The sequence below is a fragment of the Fusarium keratoplasticum genome, chromosome 12 (genome assembly GCF_025433545.1).
Source record: "Fusarium keratoplasticum isolate Fu6.1 chromosome 12, whole genome shotgun sequence".
Taxonomy (NCBI): domain Eukaryota; kingdom Fungi; phylum Ascomycota; class Sordariomycetes; order Hypocreales; family Nectriaceae; genus Fusarium; species Fusarium keratoplasticum.
This window is the reverse complement of record NC_070540.1, coordinates 352,776-372,677: the sequence shown is the minus strand read 5'-3', so window position 1 is coordinate 372,677 and position 19,902 is coordinate 352,776. Positions and strand designations below refer to the sequence as shown.

Here is a 19,902-nt window from a genome sequence, read left to right as displayed (position 1 = left end):
AACAGGAGGGGAGATCAAAAGCTAGCAAAAGCATAGAATTAACAACACGTAAGTGTAGGAGGTAGCCGTCGTCAATATATTTCTTCACATCTGGGCGAGCTCACACGGTTTTTGTCTTCTCCTTCTCTGGTTCTGCTGTACTCGAAATTTGTCGGTCAGTCAATTTCTGCGTTGAGCATCATTATTTACAATTTCATTGTCCCATTGAGGGCTTGATGCTTGCTCCGTGGTTGGGGCTTTTTGTCTCCGTGAGGGCGAGGTAACGGTATGAGGACCGATTTAACGGCTTCCTTCCCAATTGAGGTGGAACGGTGACGTTGGACAATTATGCTTAAACCGAGACTTCTAGGTATCAAAGTTTCCGTTTATAAGGTATGTGCATGCCATCATCAGAGAACTTTCCTAAGGCTATGATATCGGATGACTGAGGATTCTCATGACAGCATTTGGTCACAGATCACGCGCATTTGCTTCAATTGAGAAGATGTTAAGAAGTTATGAGTATTGATCGCCAAGCGCTAGTTTGGCAGATATGGGTATGTGACATTCTATCGAGCATTGGGCAAAAAGATTGTTAACAGCGTGGAGCATGTACAGTGTGTCTGAGGTGAAAGAAAGATAGACAAAAGAATTAGTTCATCAGCAGGGGGCTGCTGCGAAATACCAAGGCTCTCCAGTGTTCGGCCGTTGCCAGAGCTTCGCTTCTCTTACTGACCCGCCTTCTCGATGGTGATAGAGTCCACCCAGGCCAGCGTCTTGGAGCATGACCACCTGAGCATCAAAAGAGGATTCTTGTCCAGCTGCGCCTGAGACCAACGGCAAGTGGCCTTGACCTGAGCAAAGTCATTGACCGAGTTAGCCGATGTCAACAACTGACCATTGCCCCCATTCTCAGCGAAGTCCCAGTCGCTGTGCATGCACCAGAGGAAGAGTTGCGTGCAGCCCTCGCCGTTGTCGTCGACTTCCTTGTCGAAGCGGGCCCAGACTGAGATCTCGTAATCTTTCTCAGCAACGAGAGCCTTGGGGTTCAGGGGGTTGGCGAGGAAGTAAAGCGGGCGGCTGTTGAACTTGAGGCGTAGAGAGTGACCGCCTTCGTGGGACACGTCTGAGACGACGCCCATGAGGATAGTGGCCGCATCTAGGGCCGAGTACCAGGGCGACACATCGTAGCTATCGTCAAAGTCTCCGTTACGAAGGTAAACAGTCTCCTCGGGCTCGGCGGAGGTGGTGGTCGTGGAAACCGAGATGCTCTCGGTCGAGGCTGTCGTCGATGCCGTGGTCAAGAAAGTAGTAGAAAACGTGGTAGAGAATGTTGTAGAAATTGATGCAGAACCCGTCTCGGTTGCTGAAGAAGAGCTCTGAACATTGCTCGTGCTGGCAGTGGCCGTGACACTTGTGCTCGAGTCAGTAGAAGAAGACGAAGCTGTCTCGGTGGTAGACAATGCTGTTTCAGTCGTAGACGACACTGTCTCGGCCGTGATTGAAGATGTCGAACCGCTGGGGTAACAAACACCAGCCTCAGACCCCGAAAACAAAGACAAAACCGCCAACGCGGAAAGATACTTTTGAGAAACCATGGTGCAAAGAGTGACGTGGGTGGGATGCAGAACTGGTTCGAAACGGCTTCTGCGGCACAGCCCTGACTCTTAAAGGATGTTCTGCCCTACACGGAGAAGGCATATGGTGGCTTGGCCATTTAATTGAGCTGCTGGCAAGTGCTGACATGCTTCTGAGTCGGCATTGGGCGGTCTGGCGATAGCGCCGAATAGTCCATGTGTGGCGCTGCCTTAACAAAGCAACCGAGTGAGTGGCCAATGGTTTGTTTCATTCTAACGCCAAGCTCCACGAATAGTGAAATTATCTACCATTTTCCTGCCAAGCGCCCTGGGTAGCCGTTGTCTGTCAAGAATCTAGACTGCCGGCACTCTCCTTATGAAGTTCCAGGCATTCAGCTTCCCCTAAACAAGTCACGGTTGCTCGCAGCCACTCTCCCCGAGACTGGTCTGTTCATCTCTGTTACGCTCCATCGCCTCACGCAAACAATCTGCAAGGTCCGTCAGCCCAGACCCCCGAGCGTAATCTTCTGCTGTCTGGCCATCTCTATCCCTTATACCTACTCGTACTCCTTGACGCACCAAGAACCTGCCAAAGTCGGTCGCATGATTGCCACCCTTCCTCGACACGCTGTTTGGGAGGGTTCTGCCCCAATCGTCACTCGCATCCTTGTCTGCACCCGTTGCGACAAAAATGCTGAACATGGCCTCGCAAGCGGGCCAGCCCAGACTACGATGCTTATCCCTCAATCACTCTACTAGTACAGACCTCTTGACACTCCTGGGGGAGACGCTGCTTCATCTTGACCGTTAGGCGTTGCAAAGAAATGCCGTCAATTAATACATAACAGTTGAAGTGAAGCTTTATATGTGCATATAAAGAATATTCGTGACATATCGAGTGACAATCATTCAAAACTCTCGCTTAACTCGCTTGACCGTCTGGTTGCCTCCCTCGGAAGGAGCAATCTCAAGAAATCCGTCAGTAGTTCCCTTGTTCTCCGCGTCGGCGGCTGCTTGAGTCTTGGCACGGCTGTACCAAAGGCCAACAGATCCGCGTCGAGCCAAATTACCTATCCTCATCATTTGTGTTAGTCTCTCGGCACCGAGAACAGCAACTTGCTTTCATGTTTGTACGTACTTGATGCTGAGCCATCCGTTGGGCAGTTAGGTGCTTCAATAAAGACACCTGTGTGGAGGAATGGGTCAAGAGGACCCCAAACGTTACCGTCCTCATCGCGGCCAACGCCCTTGGTAAGGAAAGCCATCTCAGAGAAGTCGTGAGGAACCGGCGGCGTGCCAGGGATGTTCTGCTCAGCCTGGGCCCAGACATTGACAGGCTGCACAGACGTGCCACTGAGGATACCATTCTTGGTCATGCGTGTCTTCTCAACGCCGTTGATTTCGGCAACGATCTTGTACTCTCTGGTGTAAGAATGCAAGATACCATTCCGGTACTCCAACTTGTTCTGTTCGTTGCGACCTCCACGCAATCCCATTGTGGCGATGATACGGTCTGTCACATCCCCAGTACAAGGGTCGACATCTACGGCGTACAAGGCAACGGTTGCTCTGTTATTAGAAGTGAACCCGATGAACTATTAATAAGTCAGCGGACATACTCTCATGTTTCTGTCAAGGGAGCTGCGATGGCAAGAGATAATAGATCGTACCCTGGAGTCCGCGAATTCAGCGTTAGGGTTGGGGTTATCAATGCCCAGAAGGCCGAGCTCCATCCGAACATATACAATGTCTCCCAGGGTCTGAATCTGAACGTTTTGCGCAACAATGTTAAAGGCAATAACCTCGTTGCCTTTGTGGAAGCCAGTAAAGGTGATAAAATCTCCTGCCTGGAAGGGCGCCATTACAAGGGGATCAGGAGCAGTGCTTAAATCTTTTTCAGTACATAAAGTTATTACAATAGGAGGGTATTATACGTACAAGGCTCTAGGTCCCCTGAAAGGCCTGTTGCTGAGAGGGCAGAGAGGGTCAGTGTCGTTGCGTGGGATGCACATGGGAAATCCAGAGAAGGACGAGATGCTGGGGCTCTGGTCGTCTGCCGTCATGTGGGGAGCCCCATCATAGCCGACAGAAAAGACACCGTTGGGGTCACTGATACGGACGGTAGGACCGTTCTGGATTTTGATGCTTCCGTCTGCGTAGTCGAGTGACTCAATGAAGCCACTGGCAAGACCCTCGAAGAACTCATAAATGACAACTTGGGCAACGCGATGAACACCGTTGATGGTGTTTCCGAGGACCTGGTAGAGGGCAATAGTGAGCATATCAAAACACCGATAAAGCCGAGAAGATTCTGCGCACCAAAGTCTCGAAGCCAGCAAAGTCTGCCTTGCTAGTCACGAAGTCTTTCCAAGGGACCCAGGCAGCAGGAAACTGGACCAAAACATTCTTGGGAACTACCATGTCAAATCCATTGACTTTGATAGTCCCGCCGGTGTTATAGAGCGATTCATCATCCACTGCAGCGTCTTCGAATCCACCTTGGATGAAGACAGGAGCGTCTTGGGCAGAAGCAAAGAAAGGCAGACCAAAGAAGTGGCCACCAAAAACAAGAAATACGAAAAATGAGAGTAACTCCATGTTTAAAAGAGTGGTGTATAGTGGTGTTGAGGATTGAGAAAGAATGCGGTTAGGATTTGACTTCAAAGGAGTGAAGAGAGGTGATGAGGAGAAGTGAGAACTGTTCAGAACAGAGTACCTCAAACGTCGTGCCGTCGACCCTCCGCGGCTCGGTTTGAGATCCCAGTTGTGTTTTGCGATGCTTAGCAATCGATCATATGATATAATCGTTCCCAATATGTGCCCCTATACCGTGCTTTCATTGTATGGAGAAGGTTGACCACAAGTTTGCACTGAGCTGAGTGCATACAGCCTGCATGTCGGTGAACCACCCACAGGCTGAATGATGACAGGTCACTCGGGGAAATCAAAAGACACTGCCGCGGAATCCGGACACTTACTTATTGGGTGCTAGTGCTGTTCATGCAGCCTGGTTCCTTATGGGCTGCAGATTGGTGGTATCTGCGGGATTAAGCGCTCAACTATAGTTTCGGCATACTTTCTTTTGGTGGCGACCGATTATCACGTAGGGGAGTAAGGAGAGAATTTGACTGACAGGGTTATCCCAAGTAGAGCAGTGTAGGGGGTCGAGGTGCACCGTGCCTTTCAACAACATAGCCAGCTATCACGAGGAGAGACTCGGCCGGCTTGAATAGCCTATGAGGCTAGTTTCTATGCTGTCTCAAAGGTGAATTATGGAAAAGAGGCAACCTGCCACGGGGCTTTCATCGCTGGATATCTTCCATGTCTAGGGTTAGATGATCGAGGTGGATAAGGCTTTTTCTCTGGTGAACAAGATCAGGAGCCGTCACAAAAGTCTGCCAATATGCCGTCAGGGATGTAACACGGTAGGTTGTTTAACTTTGATAATAGCTAGCTGTACGAGTGAACAAATCAGACAAGGGCATGGAACAAGTTGTTCGTAGATATGTTCCATTAGATAAAATGCAAGAATACTCGTTGCTCGCCTACATAGGTACCAGTCCTAACACAGCCTAACCTTGATCCTTTTATTGGGGTTAATGACGTCTCTACAAGGAGCTATCAGTGATCATCACAAATAACACGGTTATCAGTAAATGATCGCATCAATACCCAATACCGTAAAACAACGTACATACTTACTCCTTGTCGTGCTTCCTCTTGCGCTCCTCTTGGAGCTTCTTCTCGCACTCCTCGCACGGTAGAATAGCATTTTGCTTCTCAGACTTGATTTCTTTCCAGCACTTCTCTGGCTCCATGTCCATCACATGCTCGCAAATTTCTTCGTTCTGATCGAAGCCTATGAGGCGGTCGCACAGTGAGCAGTGCCACTTGACGAAAGTGGTAGCGCACATCTTTGCCGTTTAGGAGTCACGGTGGAGAGGGTGTCGTGATATAGTGCCTGAGTTGGTGTCTTGGTCGCGATGGTCGATGTCGTTGTTGCAGATCATGAAAAGGTATAGATTGAGTCTGAGACTTGAGCCCGGAAGAGGGATCTTGGTTATTTGTAGTTCCTTTGTTTGTCTCATTTTATTCAAGGTTTCATGTTGGTTCTGATTTCGAGCATTCAAGTTGAACAATCAGGTGTGCTGGTGAGATTGTTCAAACATTTCCTCGCCAACAAACAGTTCTTTCATCTGAACACCTACTCGACACCACGTCACACTGGCCAGAACATAAAACATCTAAATAATCGCTGATATATTCACTTTGCACAGTTTAGCAACTGCTCTTCTCATCACAGGTTCTTCTCTATTTATCTGTATCTTTGAACGAGCTATCACCGGGTCAACGCGAACACCAGGTTTCCGATCGCGGGCACTTGCACATATGCCTATCCATATAATCACGCCCCTCCTGGTAGCATTGACAGTCTCATTATCAAAACCCTATGTCACCGGTGAAGAGACTTTTGAGAAGAATGAGAAGAGCGTCACAACATTATTCACTGCCCTACCTATCTAGAAAGGTACAACGGATCACTTCAATAGTCACGAGATATCCCAGATGGTCAGAGGTATAAATTAACTCTCAATTTACTCCACTAGGACCTAAACCCAGAACATCTAGTCTTACTCAATCTGCTCGAGAATGACATCTCCAGACCACGAAAGAAACTGACCACAATCATTCCGTCTTCATTCAAAAGCCTAGCCCAAAAGGTCCTCAACATGTGCTCAACCACTCGACACCGTTGCTGGTACGATGCATGCAAAAGCCTAGTAAAATTTGACCTGATCGATGAAACATGCGAGCTGGCCAAGCAGAAGAAACCCTGCGAAAACAAGGTTCACTCATACGACAGCAACATCGGTTCAGACCAGTGTGAGAAGTGCTGAGAGAAGGAGAAGGAAAAGGAATGATTTCAATGTATTCCTTGGTATTCTGGCCACGGACTCTGTTTGAGATGGTAACAATGATAGGGAGCAGAAGTAGTTTCATAGCCACTTCACGCAGCTGATCATCGTTTCTGTGGGATGTCGCAAAATGGACACCATGAGGAAAGTAATGACCGATTTGGACTCCATGAGACAGTTCTCTCTTTCTTTTCAGACCATGTTTTTGGCTTATTAGTTTCTATACAGAGGCGACGTCGTCCGCTTCTGGCCATCCCAGTCTCAGCCCTGGGTCATATACACCCTTTGTCGCATCCATACACGCCATACACTGAATCAAACATCCATGAATCTCAACGCTGCCCACCGTCTCATATTTTCTCCGTTCATAAGGGCATGGCAACATGTACTGGGTTCGGCAAAGCGATTAATCTGCCTGACTTTGCCAGCCTTCAGGCTTCTCGATGCCGTTGAGCTCGAAATATCGTGATGTACCTAAGCAGGAATTAGCGCTAGAGAGAATGGACAGACGAGGGACACTTACAAGAATAGCCCTTCCAGTCAAAGTTATCCTTGGGATTACAGTGACAGCGAAGATCCAGTCGCTTCTGAGATCCCGTTGGGCAGTGGGTGAAGGGGTTATGCCAGTAGGCGATATCGTTGAAGAAGTGCAGTTCCGACTTCTCCAACAAGAGTCCAGCGGCAATCGAGTGCACTGGAGCATCACCCCAACGTTCATAGAAGAATCCTCCCGCTTTGTCCAGGTACTCAAAATAGTCCATGTAGGCCTTGCTTCGGAAAAAGTTGAGATCGCCCACTTCAAAGTTGGACCACTATCACACTCTGTCAGTCCTGCCTCAGGCCGGAAACCTTGATGGCACTCACGAAATGGCAGCGGTTATAAGTTGTGCCGTGATCATCGCTCAGAAAGCCCATCGAGTTATTCTTGATGATATGCTCAGGATGTTCCTTCATGAACTTCTGTGTCGTATCCCAAAGAGTAGGAATTGTTTCCTGGTACTCATACAAACTCAAGACAAAGCTATACTTCTTCTTCTGTTCTACCATGACTCTGAAAGGATCTTCTTGAATGTCACAAAACAGCTGAATGTTTGGTTCCACTCGCCAGTAATAGTCGTAGTTCATGAGAAGGGGCTGGCGGAAGAAGAACCCCGACTCGAATCTGCACATATGTCGATAGCTGATAGAGTCGCCGTAGATAATCTTTCGCTCAGCCATATCTTCGCGGACCTTTCTCGCCTTTTCTTGATCAATCCATTCGGGAAACGACCAATGCTCTGTCGGTATTTGCCCATAAAAACTGTTTCCAGACACGAGGCTGCTGGTGACGTTCTTGAAAGTAGTGTCGAATACTCCATCGTTGAGGAAAACCCAATCATAGCCAAAACGGTGGTTGAATCGATCTTCGACTTGTCGAATCGACTTTGCGATTTCCCAGACGTCACTATTCCGAGCAAGGGTGACGAAAGTTGCATTCATTCGTGGACCAGTCGGTCTTGGCCGTTCATTGTTACCAATTGTGGACTGGGAATAGCCTCGGTTGGCGGCATTCACGGCTTGAGTGCTCCATATATAGTAGAACGCCCAGAAAACCTACGTTGACGAGTCAGATCGATGGCCTACTTGCAGCTCGCCAGTTTACAAACCAGAGCAGCGAGGCCGCATGTCCGCAGAATGCCTTTGTGCCGTGTACTTAACATGATGAGACGCCAACAGAACGAAACCGAAAGCGAAAAGCCCAAAACATCAACAACAAAGACACGTTGCGGAAGTCCTCACCTTTAATACGACCCTCGCTAAGAGCATCGAGCCACTGGCTCGTGACGCCAAAATTGCGTGCGGTCCACAGCGAACCTTATTGATCAACGGTTGCAAGGTTGGGCCCCTGCATACCAAGAATCTTGGCTTCGTATCCCAAATTAGAATTGCGCTCAACGGGCGCCTAACGGTCGTATTGGAGGAGGATGGCGGGAGATTTCGCCTGATCTGTCGGATAAGGTGATTAATCGCTTGGGGCCCTGACTTGGCCGTCGATCTTGTCCTCATGAGTACCGTCTTGCCAGCGTTATCTGTTCATCTAGAAGTGGCAACGGAACAGTCATTGAGCAACATGTGTGTCCAGTGCGTGTCCCATCAGAGGGCAATTCACCATGTCAATACAAAGAGTCAAAACTCATCGGCAATCACTGATGAAGGTGTCAGAACTCTGATTAGCGAGGATGGATGCCAACAAGGATAAGCACTCAATGCTGCGGGGCGCCTCCGGATGATCCGGAGCCAGACGCTGTTTTTACGCGTCAGAGGGTCCGTCCATCAAGACAAGGGTATGCTCCCGGGGCTGTGATCTAAGAGACCCGAGACGCAACACTGAGCCGCAGAGCTCGCCAAGACCATGAGTTAAGCGAGGCAAATACGCAGTGAGAGCGTTCTCATCACAATCAGTATCATTTCTCGTTTAGTTGAGCTGTGTTCTGCATCCCTATGTTAGTAGAGAAACCCATCACCTGATTCCAGGACTGCCAGTGGCCTCACAGAGCCGAGAGGGAAAGTTCCCTGTAGGGGTGGATAATTCCGGAAAGCCAGTGAGGTTACATGCAGTGAACTTTTGTCTAGAAAGGAAGAATATCTCACATGGATATCATATCAGCTGGTGTTAATTGGTTGTGAAACTATTAAAGATCGACATAGTTGAGTTGAACCTCACGATATTCTTTCCTTAGTTGAGAATTTATTAGACCAGATCATTATGTGGTGATTGGCCACTTATAGGCCCATTTTGGCCACTTGAATAACCACTGAGACATTGACTGAGACCAGGAGTAACTTACAAGTCCCCTTCGAGTCTTACAGCCAAGAAGTCGCTTCTGATCTACCAAGCCTCTTCAATGTTGTGTGAACTAATTACGCTCAACAAATGAAGAACCTGGGTCGAGGGTGTTAGCCGCGGGGAAGAAAGGAGCTGTTCTAAGGTAGCCTGTGGGTTGCCATTGAAGAAGATGAGAAGCATGCAACGCCGGATGGGGGACTCGAGGGCAAAACCTAGTAAGCGCGATCTTCTGGGAAAAGGAACTATAGATATTTCATGGGATAACAGTTATAGACCATTATAGATCACTCCAACATGTGCCTAGAATAGAGCTTATGCAAACCAGGGCTCGTTGTCGAATCTGATGAAACCGGGCTACCCTACGCCACCGCAAAAGCCCAGCACATTTCACAACTCCAGAACACAACTCTAGGAAATAGGCAGCAAGTCCCAGGCAAGGCATGTAACTGGCATCACATGATTATGGTGGCTGGATCTCCTAGCGCTTATGATATGGTCCCCGAAAGGACAGACAAACCCACAATTAGGCAGCCTGGCAAAGGACACCTATATGGCCACCACAAACCGCTGACACGACCAAAAGCTTTTATACTTGCCATCATCACGCATAAAACGCGGCTCGATAGGTTCGTTCGAGAATACAGTCATGGGCCAGGCTATCTCCTCTGTCTGGACACCGCGGAAGATCACGCTCGGCCTCGTTGGGCTGCCATCAGCAGGCAAGTCAGCAATCGTTTGGCATCTGCTCCATAGAGCCGTTCCAGCTACAATCCCGCCGCGATCAAGTAAGTCTTGCGTCTTTTTACGGTACTCGACATGTGTTTATTCTCAGCAGTGATAGAAGTCGACACTATAACCAGGAACGGGCAGAGCTTTGATCTATTCGACTTCGTTGGAGACGAAAAGTTAAGAGCATGTTGGAGGAGCTTCTTTGCCCCAAAAGATGCCATCATATTTGTTGTTGATAGTGTAGACCGCGACAGCATGGACGAAGCTGGAGAAGAGTTGCATCGGCTGCTTCTGGTAGAGAGACTCGAGCTGAAACCTGTTGTGGTATTTGCCAACAAGCAAGACTCGCCGGTAGGAATGCGATCCTTGTGCTCTACTTCAGAACAGTATTGACAGTTGTGCTTAGGAGGCTATGAGTGTGGATGAACTTGTCGACGTTTTAGGAATACGTGATGAACTGGAAAAGGGCAAGAGATGTGTTCGTATCTACACGGCACCACATGAGGCTATACGCTGACACATAATTCACAGCACATTCTGGGTTCAAGTGCTCTAGATGGCCGAGGACTTGCCGAAGGCCTCGAATGGATTCGCAGATACTTGACAGAGTATGGAAGAGAGTGGAATTAGCTGAAGGTCACATACAGCCTCTTACATTTCGAAGACTTGCGCATCAAATATGGGTTTACGAAGGGGTTAAATGACTAGTTCTTTGGAGATTATGGTTAGAAAAACTCACTACTTCTAGCTGTTTCCGAGAAGCAGGTTATGACCCGGAAATTCCGGGCTCGAAATTCCGTCACCTAGGCCTGACCTTTTCGCGCTCCCTTCGGTTTATCACCCAATCGCGAGATAACGTGGATGGCACCTATTTGAAAAATGTTCGAGCCAGGTCTATCAGATTCTTTTTTTCGTTCTCTCTTTGATTATGAGTCCATGATAGATTGTTGGCACTTGTCGACTTCATGGAGGAATGATCTCCAGGTACTCCATCTTATAAACTTGCCTTGGCCATCTTACCCTGATGTATGCACATCTCAATACCTGCTCCCCGCCAGTCCTGACAGAGACCCTGTAGGGTCAGTACAAGCGTCAAAAGTCCTTTGAGAAAGCGCATTGGGGCATATGGCAGCCTATTGCACGGAGCAATTGAGTTTGCACCACGCCGTTTCATCTTCGGGGCGCCACGATCGATACCCAAATTCGGGCCTGGGCTCCGACACCACATGTCGGTTGAAAGCTTATTTTCGGACAAGAATCACTTTTCTGGAGGCCCCTCGAGTCTTCGGTCAGAAGGGAGTCGACCAGGCCCCATTCAGGTGTTGAGAGCTCCATTCAATGAGGGAGGGAGCCTGAGACCTTTGCCATGTTGTGTAATCTAAAGTACCTAATCCTGGCCTCAATAATCGCTGTTTACAGTGAAACATCCCGCAGAATCAAACTGGACTCTCCATTGAATCGTCAAATGCTGGGCCAAGAGTAGTCGTGACAGTCATCGCACGTGGGAGGGGAGAGGGGAAACGTGGGTATTATGAATGACCTCGGTCTCGGTGCACAATGAAATGAATGCAATGCACGGCAAAGAATTTCGGGTATTATCATGCACTAACTACGGCTCTAGGCACATATTACGAGAGACCAGGGTAGCACTCTGTATCCTGTTCATTAAATTGGATGTTACCCCAGGCCTGACGTGGGCCGGTTCGGCAAGCAGGGCCTTGTGTGGCGGGATCTAGAAAGATCCCGCTCGATCTTATTCGTAGTACGAGCCAGGGAAAAATTCCAAATTATAATAGTGGCATGGGTTTGAACAGGGATCCGGATTTGCAGGCGCGTACCGGATGCTACGGTTGGAATGGACTGTGCACTGAGTCTTGCCGGGAATATCGGTTACCGGAATCACAATAATGGAGAAACTTGATGGTTGATCCCTGAGCATTCCGTAGGGAATTCCAAATAGCTTCAATGGCTTTGCACGTTTGAGGAGTTTCACGTTCAATTAATTGGAGCGGTGAGCTCAATGCGAGTTCGGTGAAGGAGGTCGGAAGATATGGCAAATGTGCAACCGTTGGCGATGTGGTGTGAGGAGGAATTGTCTTACGCGATAGGCTTATGGCTGTGACAAGCCGCATGTGTTCGAATACGATAATCTAGGGCTGGGAGATGGTAGCACAACATGGTGAACATGCGTTTGCAGAACGGTAAGGAGACATTGAGGCGCTCCAATAACGCAGCCAATTGAATGATTCCAAAAGGGTATGCCGATACTCCGGGTCGATTTTAGGGCTAGAAGAGCTGCTGTACCACTGAAAAAGACATTAACAGAGCTTACCATTTTTCAGAGATTACCGTTCCTTATCACCACCAGCGCAGCACTTCTACCATAGGCTCGTCTGCGGCCGATCCCTGCTAATGACGTTGTAGTTCTACTCTGATAGCGTCTCTGTAAACTTTGTGTACCTCACCATCACGGCCATTAAGGTTCTTACATGGATACGACGGGGCCAAGCCGCACAACAGGACTTTCACAACGGTCCCAGCCATGCGGACGAGAACATGCTGCCTTGGCGCACAGTCAGCGTAGACGTGGCAGAGCCATCACCCAGAAATAAAGTAATACTGCATTCCTTCTTGCGAGCCAGCCCGTATTCTACATCTCAGCTAAGCCCGCTGACCAGAGCCGGGGCATTGTTGCACGGCATTTGGGCGCGGGTGATCCAGGCACCGCCTCCCGCGTTGTCAGGGGTGAGGTGAGAAGAGGGCATTGATTATTTTCCAGCCGATTTGTTTCATCTCGCAGCTATTGGTCCTCTGGACCCTGCACGGGTGGGTAATCAGACGATGTCACTCCTTGGCACGAATATTCTCCTCATCAATGTCAGACGTACCAAGTAGACTCCCATGGTTGTATCCCTGCTGGTGGGATAACCTAATGCCTCACTGCTCTCTAAGGGATGAATTTGTCATCCAAACTCAAAGTTGAACGATTCCATTAAGGTTTCCTTGAGACAAAATCGACGTTGAGATTAAGCTGCCACCTTCTGTTTTGAGGGCCTGCCCCTTGCAGCGTCCGGGCGAATAGCATCGTCTGGACTCGTCATCCTGGTCGGCAGTTGGATAGAACATGGTAAGTGACGTGACGATCCCCGCCAGCCGGCCTCGTCACAGGGTCCGTTCCCCACGCGGCGAAGCAACTGCATCCAGTATGCCCAGCCGCCTATCACCATGCCCGACGTCCCCAGAAATAGTGACGTTAGTGCTGAGGAGCCTTCTTGGCCGAGGTGATACGCGTGGTTGTATGCGCCTAGCCTGGCCAGTCGGACCTCTGGAAGGGACCCCTCGCAAAAATGTGCAGTCAGTCACAGAGAGGTCATTTCAAATCCAACCGACACATCAGCACTGCCGACTTGGCGCTGTGCAAGTTGACCGAGCCCCCCTGCCGATCTGGGCAATCACGTTGCGAGTCTGGCTGCTACAAATGAAGCCATATATCCCCTCTTTTTCCACGTTCAAGCTCTCAGTAGGCTCTTTGGGTTTCACCGTCGCTCGTGTCTGATCTCACCTGAATCCATCTCATCATGCACGGCATCTCTTCAGCTTGGCTGCTGCTAGCCTCGGGCGTCTTGCCTCTGGTGGCTGGTGACGGCTGTCCTTTTGCCAAGAGGGCCACCGACTCTGGTTCTGACTTGTTCCCTCCAAGGGAGATTGCGGAAGACTTTGGACGATGCCGTGTCGCTGGTAATGCTGCCGGTGCTGGTACTCGAAGCCGTGACTTTTGGCCCTGTCAGTTGAGGCTCGATGTGTTGCGTCAGTTCTCGCCTCAGATTAACCCATTGGGCGAGGAGTTTGACTATGTGGAGGCGTTCAAGACGCTTGACTGTGAGTTGCAGATCTTGTGTATCTGAAACCGCCGAGACTATGCTGACATGGGATAGATGAGGCTCTGAAGAAGGATCTGCACAAGCTCGTCACAGATTCACAGGATTGGTGGCCTGCTGACTTTGGCCACTATGGAGGTCTGTTTATCCGTATGGCCTGGCACAGCGCTGGCACCTACCGCGCCATTGACGGCCGTGGTGGTGGTGGCATGGTGAGTTATGACGGTGGCTCAGTATGACAATTCACTAACGGTTCTGTAGGGTCAACAGCGTTTTGCTCCCCTCAACAGCTGGCCCGATAACCAGAACCTTGACAAGGCTCGCCGCCTTCTCTGTGAGTCCCTGAAGCTATAAGTTGAAGTGATATTATACTCATAAATCTCCAGGGCCCATCAAGCAAAAGTATGGCAACAAGATCTCTTGGGCCGATCTTATCCTCCTCGCCGGCAACGTCGCCCTCGAGTCTATGGACTTTGAGCCTATTGGCTTTGGCGCTGGCCGTGCCGATACCTGGCAATCTGACGAATCCGTCTACTGGGGTGCTGAGACCACCTTTGTCCCCAAGGGCAACGACGTCCGCTACAACGGCAGCAAGGATGTTGTCGATCGCGCCGACAAGCTCGAGAAGCCTCTAGGGGCTATCCGTAAGTCAACCCCCACAACTAGGAATAACTTCATGATGACTAGATGGCTAATTAGGGGCCCCATAGGGACACGCCTAGGCGCGCCTCCACTCGCGAACGCGTAGGCGTGCAGATTATGTCAGCCCTCAATTTGGCTTAAACCCCGCACAGCTGTAATTCCGAGTTCTGAGGTAGTTCTTAAAATCCTATAAACTCTACTACTACTACTGAGTACTAAAATCCTATGATCCCGAACGGTGAGGAATAGTTGATTATCTACCTGAATAAATAGCCTGCTGGGCCTCGCCATCTGCCGCTGCCGCCTCCCAAATATCACACATACCTCTTCTACTAGAAAAAGGCATGCGTTCCATCTCCGTGGCTACCTGAGCCTCGACCCGGTCATCTTCTGCTTTGCTCCAATCTAGGTAGGCCATCATCTCCTCTTTAGTCCAATCTCTAGAGCCAGTTGGCGTATCGCAGCGCTTGCCCATCTGCTTCCAATCGAGACACCACTGATAGCTTGATTTGTCATACCGCAGAGGTAGACCTAGCGCCCTCCGATATTGCTGGTTGGTTTTAATACTGCCACGAGGCTGCGCCTTGTACCAGGCATCTCGAGCAGCAACATATCTCTGATAGATAGCCCGCGGGTCATCATACCTAGGTGCCGGCACCATCCTTGCCTGAGCCGACGGTGCTGATGATGATGCTGCCGGCACTGTACTGTCTGTGTCGTCGATACTAACAACAATGCAGCTAGCACTATCCCTGATTGGCCTTGCCTGCCCTGATGACCCTGAAGACATTGGTCTTAGAGCTTCCCCTGCCTGCAAAGATGGTGCTGATGAAGATGTCGTCGGCACTGGTCGTACCTGCCCTGATAATGCCGACGGCAACGCCGCTGGCATTGCCCCTACCTGCGCCGACGATGCTGACGACTGCAAAAGTTCCTCGTATCGCTGAGGGCATGCCTTTGAAGTCATTCTATGACCTACTTGGTGGCATCTGCTGCATTTGGGTTGTGCCTTTGGCCGTACTGTTGCCTGAACTGCCTCGAATGCACTTGGCTCTCTCTGGGTGCTTGATTGCGGTCTACCAGTAGTCGAACCGGCGGCTATTCGATCAGGTCGATGCCGAGGCTCTAGTAGTAACTGATGAACACCATGGCGATTGAGGTGCCAATGCGTGTGAAAATGCTCTAGGCGAAGGGCTTGACCTTGTTCTTGTAGAGCCTTGAGAGTATGGGCGCAAGGGAGGCCGTGAGATCGAGAGAATGCGCCGGTGCAACTAGGCAGGTTTTCTTTCAAGAGCAGCTTCCGCTGTTCTTCAACTTTGCGTAAAGCTTCGTGAGATACCCAGCCACGTATGGCACTATATAGTGATCCAGAGAGCTCAATTGGTATTCTCATTTGCTGTCTCGCTTGGTTGGATCGCAGTTCGGCTAATTGATTAAGAAGCGCATGCTTCATAGCCCTCAAGCCTCGAAGAGATCCAGCGTAGATTTCTTGAGGTGGCTCTTAAGGAGCCCATGGATACCCTCAACCCGCGAGGTAACTACATTACCAAAATGAGGGTGCTGATCAACCCAAGCCTTCACCAGCTTTTCCTTGTATGGATCGAGCCAATTGGCCTTGATATAGCCAACCTCTTCAATGTATTGCGGTAGGTAGCGCCTTTCAAGCTCTTGTACGCGCTGATCAAAGGCCTCTTCGTCTGGTGACTTCATAATTGAGTGCCAGTGGTTGAAAAACTCACTCCAATCGCTCAGACCCTGCTGATAGGCCTCCGATCCTTGTTGGTGGCGCACGAATGTCGGCTGGCAATAGCGGAGGACTGCCTTGTTCGCGTGCCATAGGCATAGCAGCGAGATTGAAGATGGAAAGCAGATCTCTGCGGCGTTCATACAAGCCTTATCGCGGTCTGTTAAGATAACAGATGGAAACCTTGTATTGCAGAGTTCATACAGGGACCTGAGCCGGTCCAAGGCCCATAGGTAGTCCTGCTCAGTCTCGCCACTAAGGAATGCAAAGGCGATGCAGAAGGATCGCTGGCAGGCATCAACGCCAATCATATCAAGGAGTGGCATCCCATATTTGTTCGTCTTGTATGTGCAGTCCAGGAAAAGTAGGTCTGGATAAGCCTGGAGGTATGCCAATGACTCTGGATGGGCGAATAACACTGCCGTGATTCGGTCATCTGAATCAAGCTGCATCCGGTTCCAGAACCCTTCCTTATCCAGCTGGTTAGCAAAGGCGTGTATAGTGCTCTGTCCCTCACACAGCTCTCGTTTGCTATCTGCGATACGATTATAGATATCTTGCTGGGTTGCAATGGTGTTCGAGTTCTGACGGATATAAGTCCTGATATCCTTTGGCGCTACCCCGGCATTCGTAAGGCGGCTGACTGTTGACTTGTCCGCATCAGAGAGCTGCCGATGGACTGGATGAGCCGATTTGTGCCAGCTTGGCTCGTGGTTGTGTAAGGAAAATCGGCTGTCTGGACGATGCCTTAAAGACCAGGTCGCCTTATCCAGGGATTCCTTCGCAATGATTGAGAACCGACAATTGGTTCCTCGTGTAGTAGTCTTGCGCTGGCGATCTTTTGAGGCGCTAGGTGGACGACACCACCGATCACATGCGTATGTAACAATCTGCCTTCCACTAGTTGATCGCGAAGACCTCCCAGTTATGAATGCGTATCCTCTGGGTGCTGCCCATTCGTTGATAGCTGCGAGTAGAGCCTCTCGTGAATCGTATGTACCCTCCGGCGGGAGCACATCATCAGGAAATGTTGCTTGGGCCATAGCGGAAGCCCGCTCCTGGAGACTGTAGTTGTGTTCAGCAGTGGCAGCAACAGACGGAGCCCCTGAAACTGCGACTGTGGGGTTTAAGCCAAATTGAGGGCTGACATAATCTGCACGCCTACGCGTTCGCGAGTGGAGGCGCGCCTAGGCGTGTCCCTATGGGGCCCCGGCTAATTATAACTGATTACGTAATCAAGAAAAGACGTTAAGTAGGTACCAAATAAGTTTCATTTCGTGACCTCTCCCTGAAACCAGCTCGTCGTGGAGATTGGCTTTCACCTCCTTGCTTGCCGGCCGGTCGTTGTCACCTCTGAACAGTCACGGGCTCAGCCAAGGTAGTTGTCGCAGTCGTCCTCGCGGTCGGGGCAGATGAGGCCGAAGAGGTACTCTTCAAAAATCTGTAGGAGGGTCTGCAACCTCTTCAGCGAACTTAGCCTGTTCTCGCAGGTTTCGCCGGGTAGACTAGCTGCCAAAGCCAATGTTGACGTGAGTACCGTAGGATCTGTCTTTGCCGATGTCCATTGGTCACCACATTTTGCATGCACCACCCAAGAGACAGTCGGGTACCAAACAGCCACTCTAGCCCTCCCAGCACCGGATTGTTGAGCCCACAAGGCCTCATGCGCCCCCGCCCTCTCCTGAAGTGGCAGCATCGCAGGAAGGTTCGTATTGGAAGCCTCACGAACTATAGCCAATTCAACAGTCACATCTGACATTTTTCGCACGCGAGGTGGTCTGCGGCGTGCTGGTGGGGGCGGGGCACATACTCTTCATGCGTGGGTACATGGCTCGTGCAGGCACGTGTCAGGGCCAGGCATCGTCGCATGATGGCACTGTCATCTGATGAGACATTGCGCGATGGATGGTTAGTAGCCTGCACGTTGCGCGCGCGCCTGTTCCCCCCCGTTCTCTCCGTTTCTCTGTTCTTTTGTTCTTGATTCTTTGCATACTTATACTTTATCGACGATGCTTAACACTATACGCCAGCGCAGCGGAGAAGGTTATGAAGCGAGCGCCTACGTTATCGCGACCCTGCTACCTACCGATACGTATCAACGCTTGGAGGCGATGGTGAAGAAGGGGAGAGCTGTGCAGGGCCCCGTCCCTCTGCATACGCTACCCCCATTTCTTGCAGGCGAGATCTCCGCACGGAGACACGAACGGCGAGGCGAGTGAAGTTTCAGTCGCAGAAATATCCATCTCTGGAAAGTGTGATGACGAGGATGCTACTGCGAGTCAGGTCACAGCCACGCTCACTAACCAGGACCCAGGGCGCAGCATGCCATATGCCTCAGATAAGCCGTCGTCGCAAGGCGATTTCCGCAACCTTGTTCGAGGGCCACGGATTGAGGCGGAAGAGGCTGGTAAGGGGACGACGGCGTGGATAAAACCAGATGCTGGACCAGGTACCAAGGCCAACATCTCACACAGTCCAAAGGCGTCAGCCTGCCAGGCGCGATCAGCCTACATATATATGGCTCCTCTCGCCCGCTCTACATGCAGCTTCCTCTGGCAACTCAATTATTGGAGCTTCATTTCTCCCTTGCTTGCATCTACTAGCTCACCCCATCTCAGGCGACCTATGCCCTCATGCTCCACGCGACATCTCCTTCCCACATGCGGCGCAAGACAACGACGACCAATCCTCGCTCGTGAGCAGCTGCCTCCCTGTCCAACCATACCCGGATACCCGCCGCATATCGACCATCTCCTCCCGTTCGCCTGTGCAAACACTTGCGAGCCATGGTTAACATATCCCTCACGTTTCCCGGCCCCTCTTGGCCTCCAGTTGGCAAGCGACGCCCCCAACACGCCGCCGTCGGTGAAAGGTCGACCAAGGGAACCCGAAAAGAGAACATACATCCCCCCCGTCTCTCTTCTTTGGAGTCAAGCTTGAGTTTGCATGCCCGTGCTGCTCTAATCAAGCAGCGACGGCGGCGAACACAACTATCTAGGCCAGTGTCACTCCATGTACGCCGGCCCGCCAAGCAGTGTTCCAAACTCGTGGAGTCACTGATGGCCAAGATATCATCAGCCATTGGCGAGGACAACATGCAGACGGCACAGCGGATCATCGCCACCCTCCGCGAGGACCTGCATCAAGTCATTGGCCATGGGCACAACCCTATCCTCCCGTTTGACAAGTCATACTTCTAAAACTAGCTCTGCGTATGCTAAGGAAGATGGCAAGTGTGTAAGCAAGACCGGCAGAACATCGCTAACCTGACGTTTGATTCCATGCCCAGTTGAGCGACCTCTATGCCATTACGTTGGCTTGGTCGCCGAAATCCAAGCCGCCGCCGTGTTTCCCATGAGGAGTATATGGAATGGCTAGCAGCCATGATGCACCCCGGGCACTCGGGGGTACTTTCCAAGCTCTACCGGACACAAAGCGTGGCAGTTATTCTTCTTCCAGGACGCGGCCTGTGGTTAAGAGAGGTACTTGCTATCTACCCCCCGGAAGGAGCACACAGAGACAGGCCTGCAGACCTGCCTACTATTACCTACATGCCGAGGATTGGACTCTTCTCCTCGCTAGCGATGTTAGACGATGCGACCAACTCGGT

General features: G+C 50.6%; 4 protein-coding genes and 1 pseudogene across 5 annotated transcripts, besides 1 other annotated feature; 2 read left to right on the top strand and 3 right to left on the bottom strand.

Moving 5' to 3' along the window:
• Window positions 1-707: 707 nt before the first annotated feature.
• On the bottom strand, window positions 708-1,577 carry NCS57_01370300 (uncharacterized protein; the record flags this gene model as incomplete). The annotated part of the gene is made up of 1 exon (XM_053063329.1): window positions 708-1,577. The coding sequence occupies one exon, from the start codon at window positions 1,575-1,577 to the stop codon at window positions 708-710; it is 870 nt and encodes a 289-aa protein (XP_052906662.1).
• Window positions 1,578-2,465: 888 nt separating this feature from the next.
• Window positions 2,466-4,154, bottom strand: NCS57_01370200 (uncharacterized protein; the record flags this gene model as incomplete). Its single annotated transcript, XM_053063328.1, has 5 exons — window positions 2,466-2,626; window positions 2,695-3,151; window positions 3,227-3,440; window positions 3,495-3,814; window positions 3,876-4,154. 5 exons carry the CDS (start codon window positions 4,152-4,154, stop codon window positions 2,466-2,468), a joined length of 1,431 nt encoding a protein of 476 aa, XP_052906661.1.
• Window positions 4,155-6,878: 2,724 nt separating this feature from the next.
• NCS57_01370100 (uncharacterized protein) lies at window positions 6,879-8,208 on the bottom strand (the record flags this gene model as incomplete). The annotated part of the gene is made up of 4 exons (XM_053063327.1): window positions 8,119-8,208; window positions 7,337-8,065; window positions 6,996-7,284; window positions 6,879-6,946 (listed from the first exon to the last, which is right to left on the bottom strand). The coding sequence occupies exons 1-4, from the start codon at window positions 8,170-8,172 to the stop codon at window positions 6,879-6,881; spliced, it is 1,140 nt and encodes a 379-aa protein (XP_052906660.1). The 5' UTR covers window positions 8,173-8,208.
• Window positions 8,209-9,945: 1,737 nt separating this feature from the next.
• NCS57_01370000 lies at window positions 9,946-10,634 on the top strand (annotated as a pseudogene). The gene is made up of 4 exons: window positions 9,946-10,084; window positions 10,141-10,379; window positions 10,435-10,506; window positions 10,560-10,634.
• Window positions 9,946-10,634: a sequence feature.
• A 2,972-nt stretch (window positions 10,635-13,606) lies between these two features.
• Window positions 13,607-14,654, top strand: NCS57_01369900 (Catalase-peroxidase; the record flags this gene model as incomplete). The annotated part of the gene is made up of 5 exons (XM_053063326.1): window positions 13,607-13,907; window positions 13,964-14,118; window positions 14,168-14,240; window positions 14,293-14,550; window positions 14,617-14,654. The coding sequence occupies 5 exons, from the start codon at window positions 13,607-13,609 to the stop codon at window positions 14,652-14,654; spliced, it is 825 nt and encodes a 274-aa protein (XP_052906659.1).
• Window positions 14,655-19,902: the final 5,248 nt, after the last annotated feature.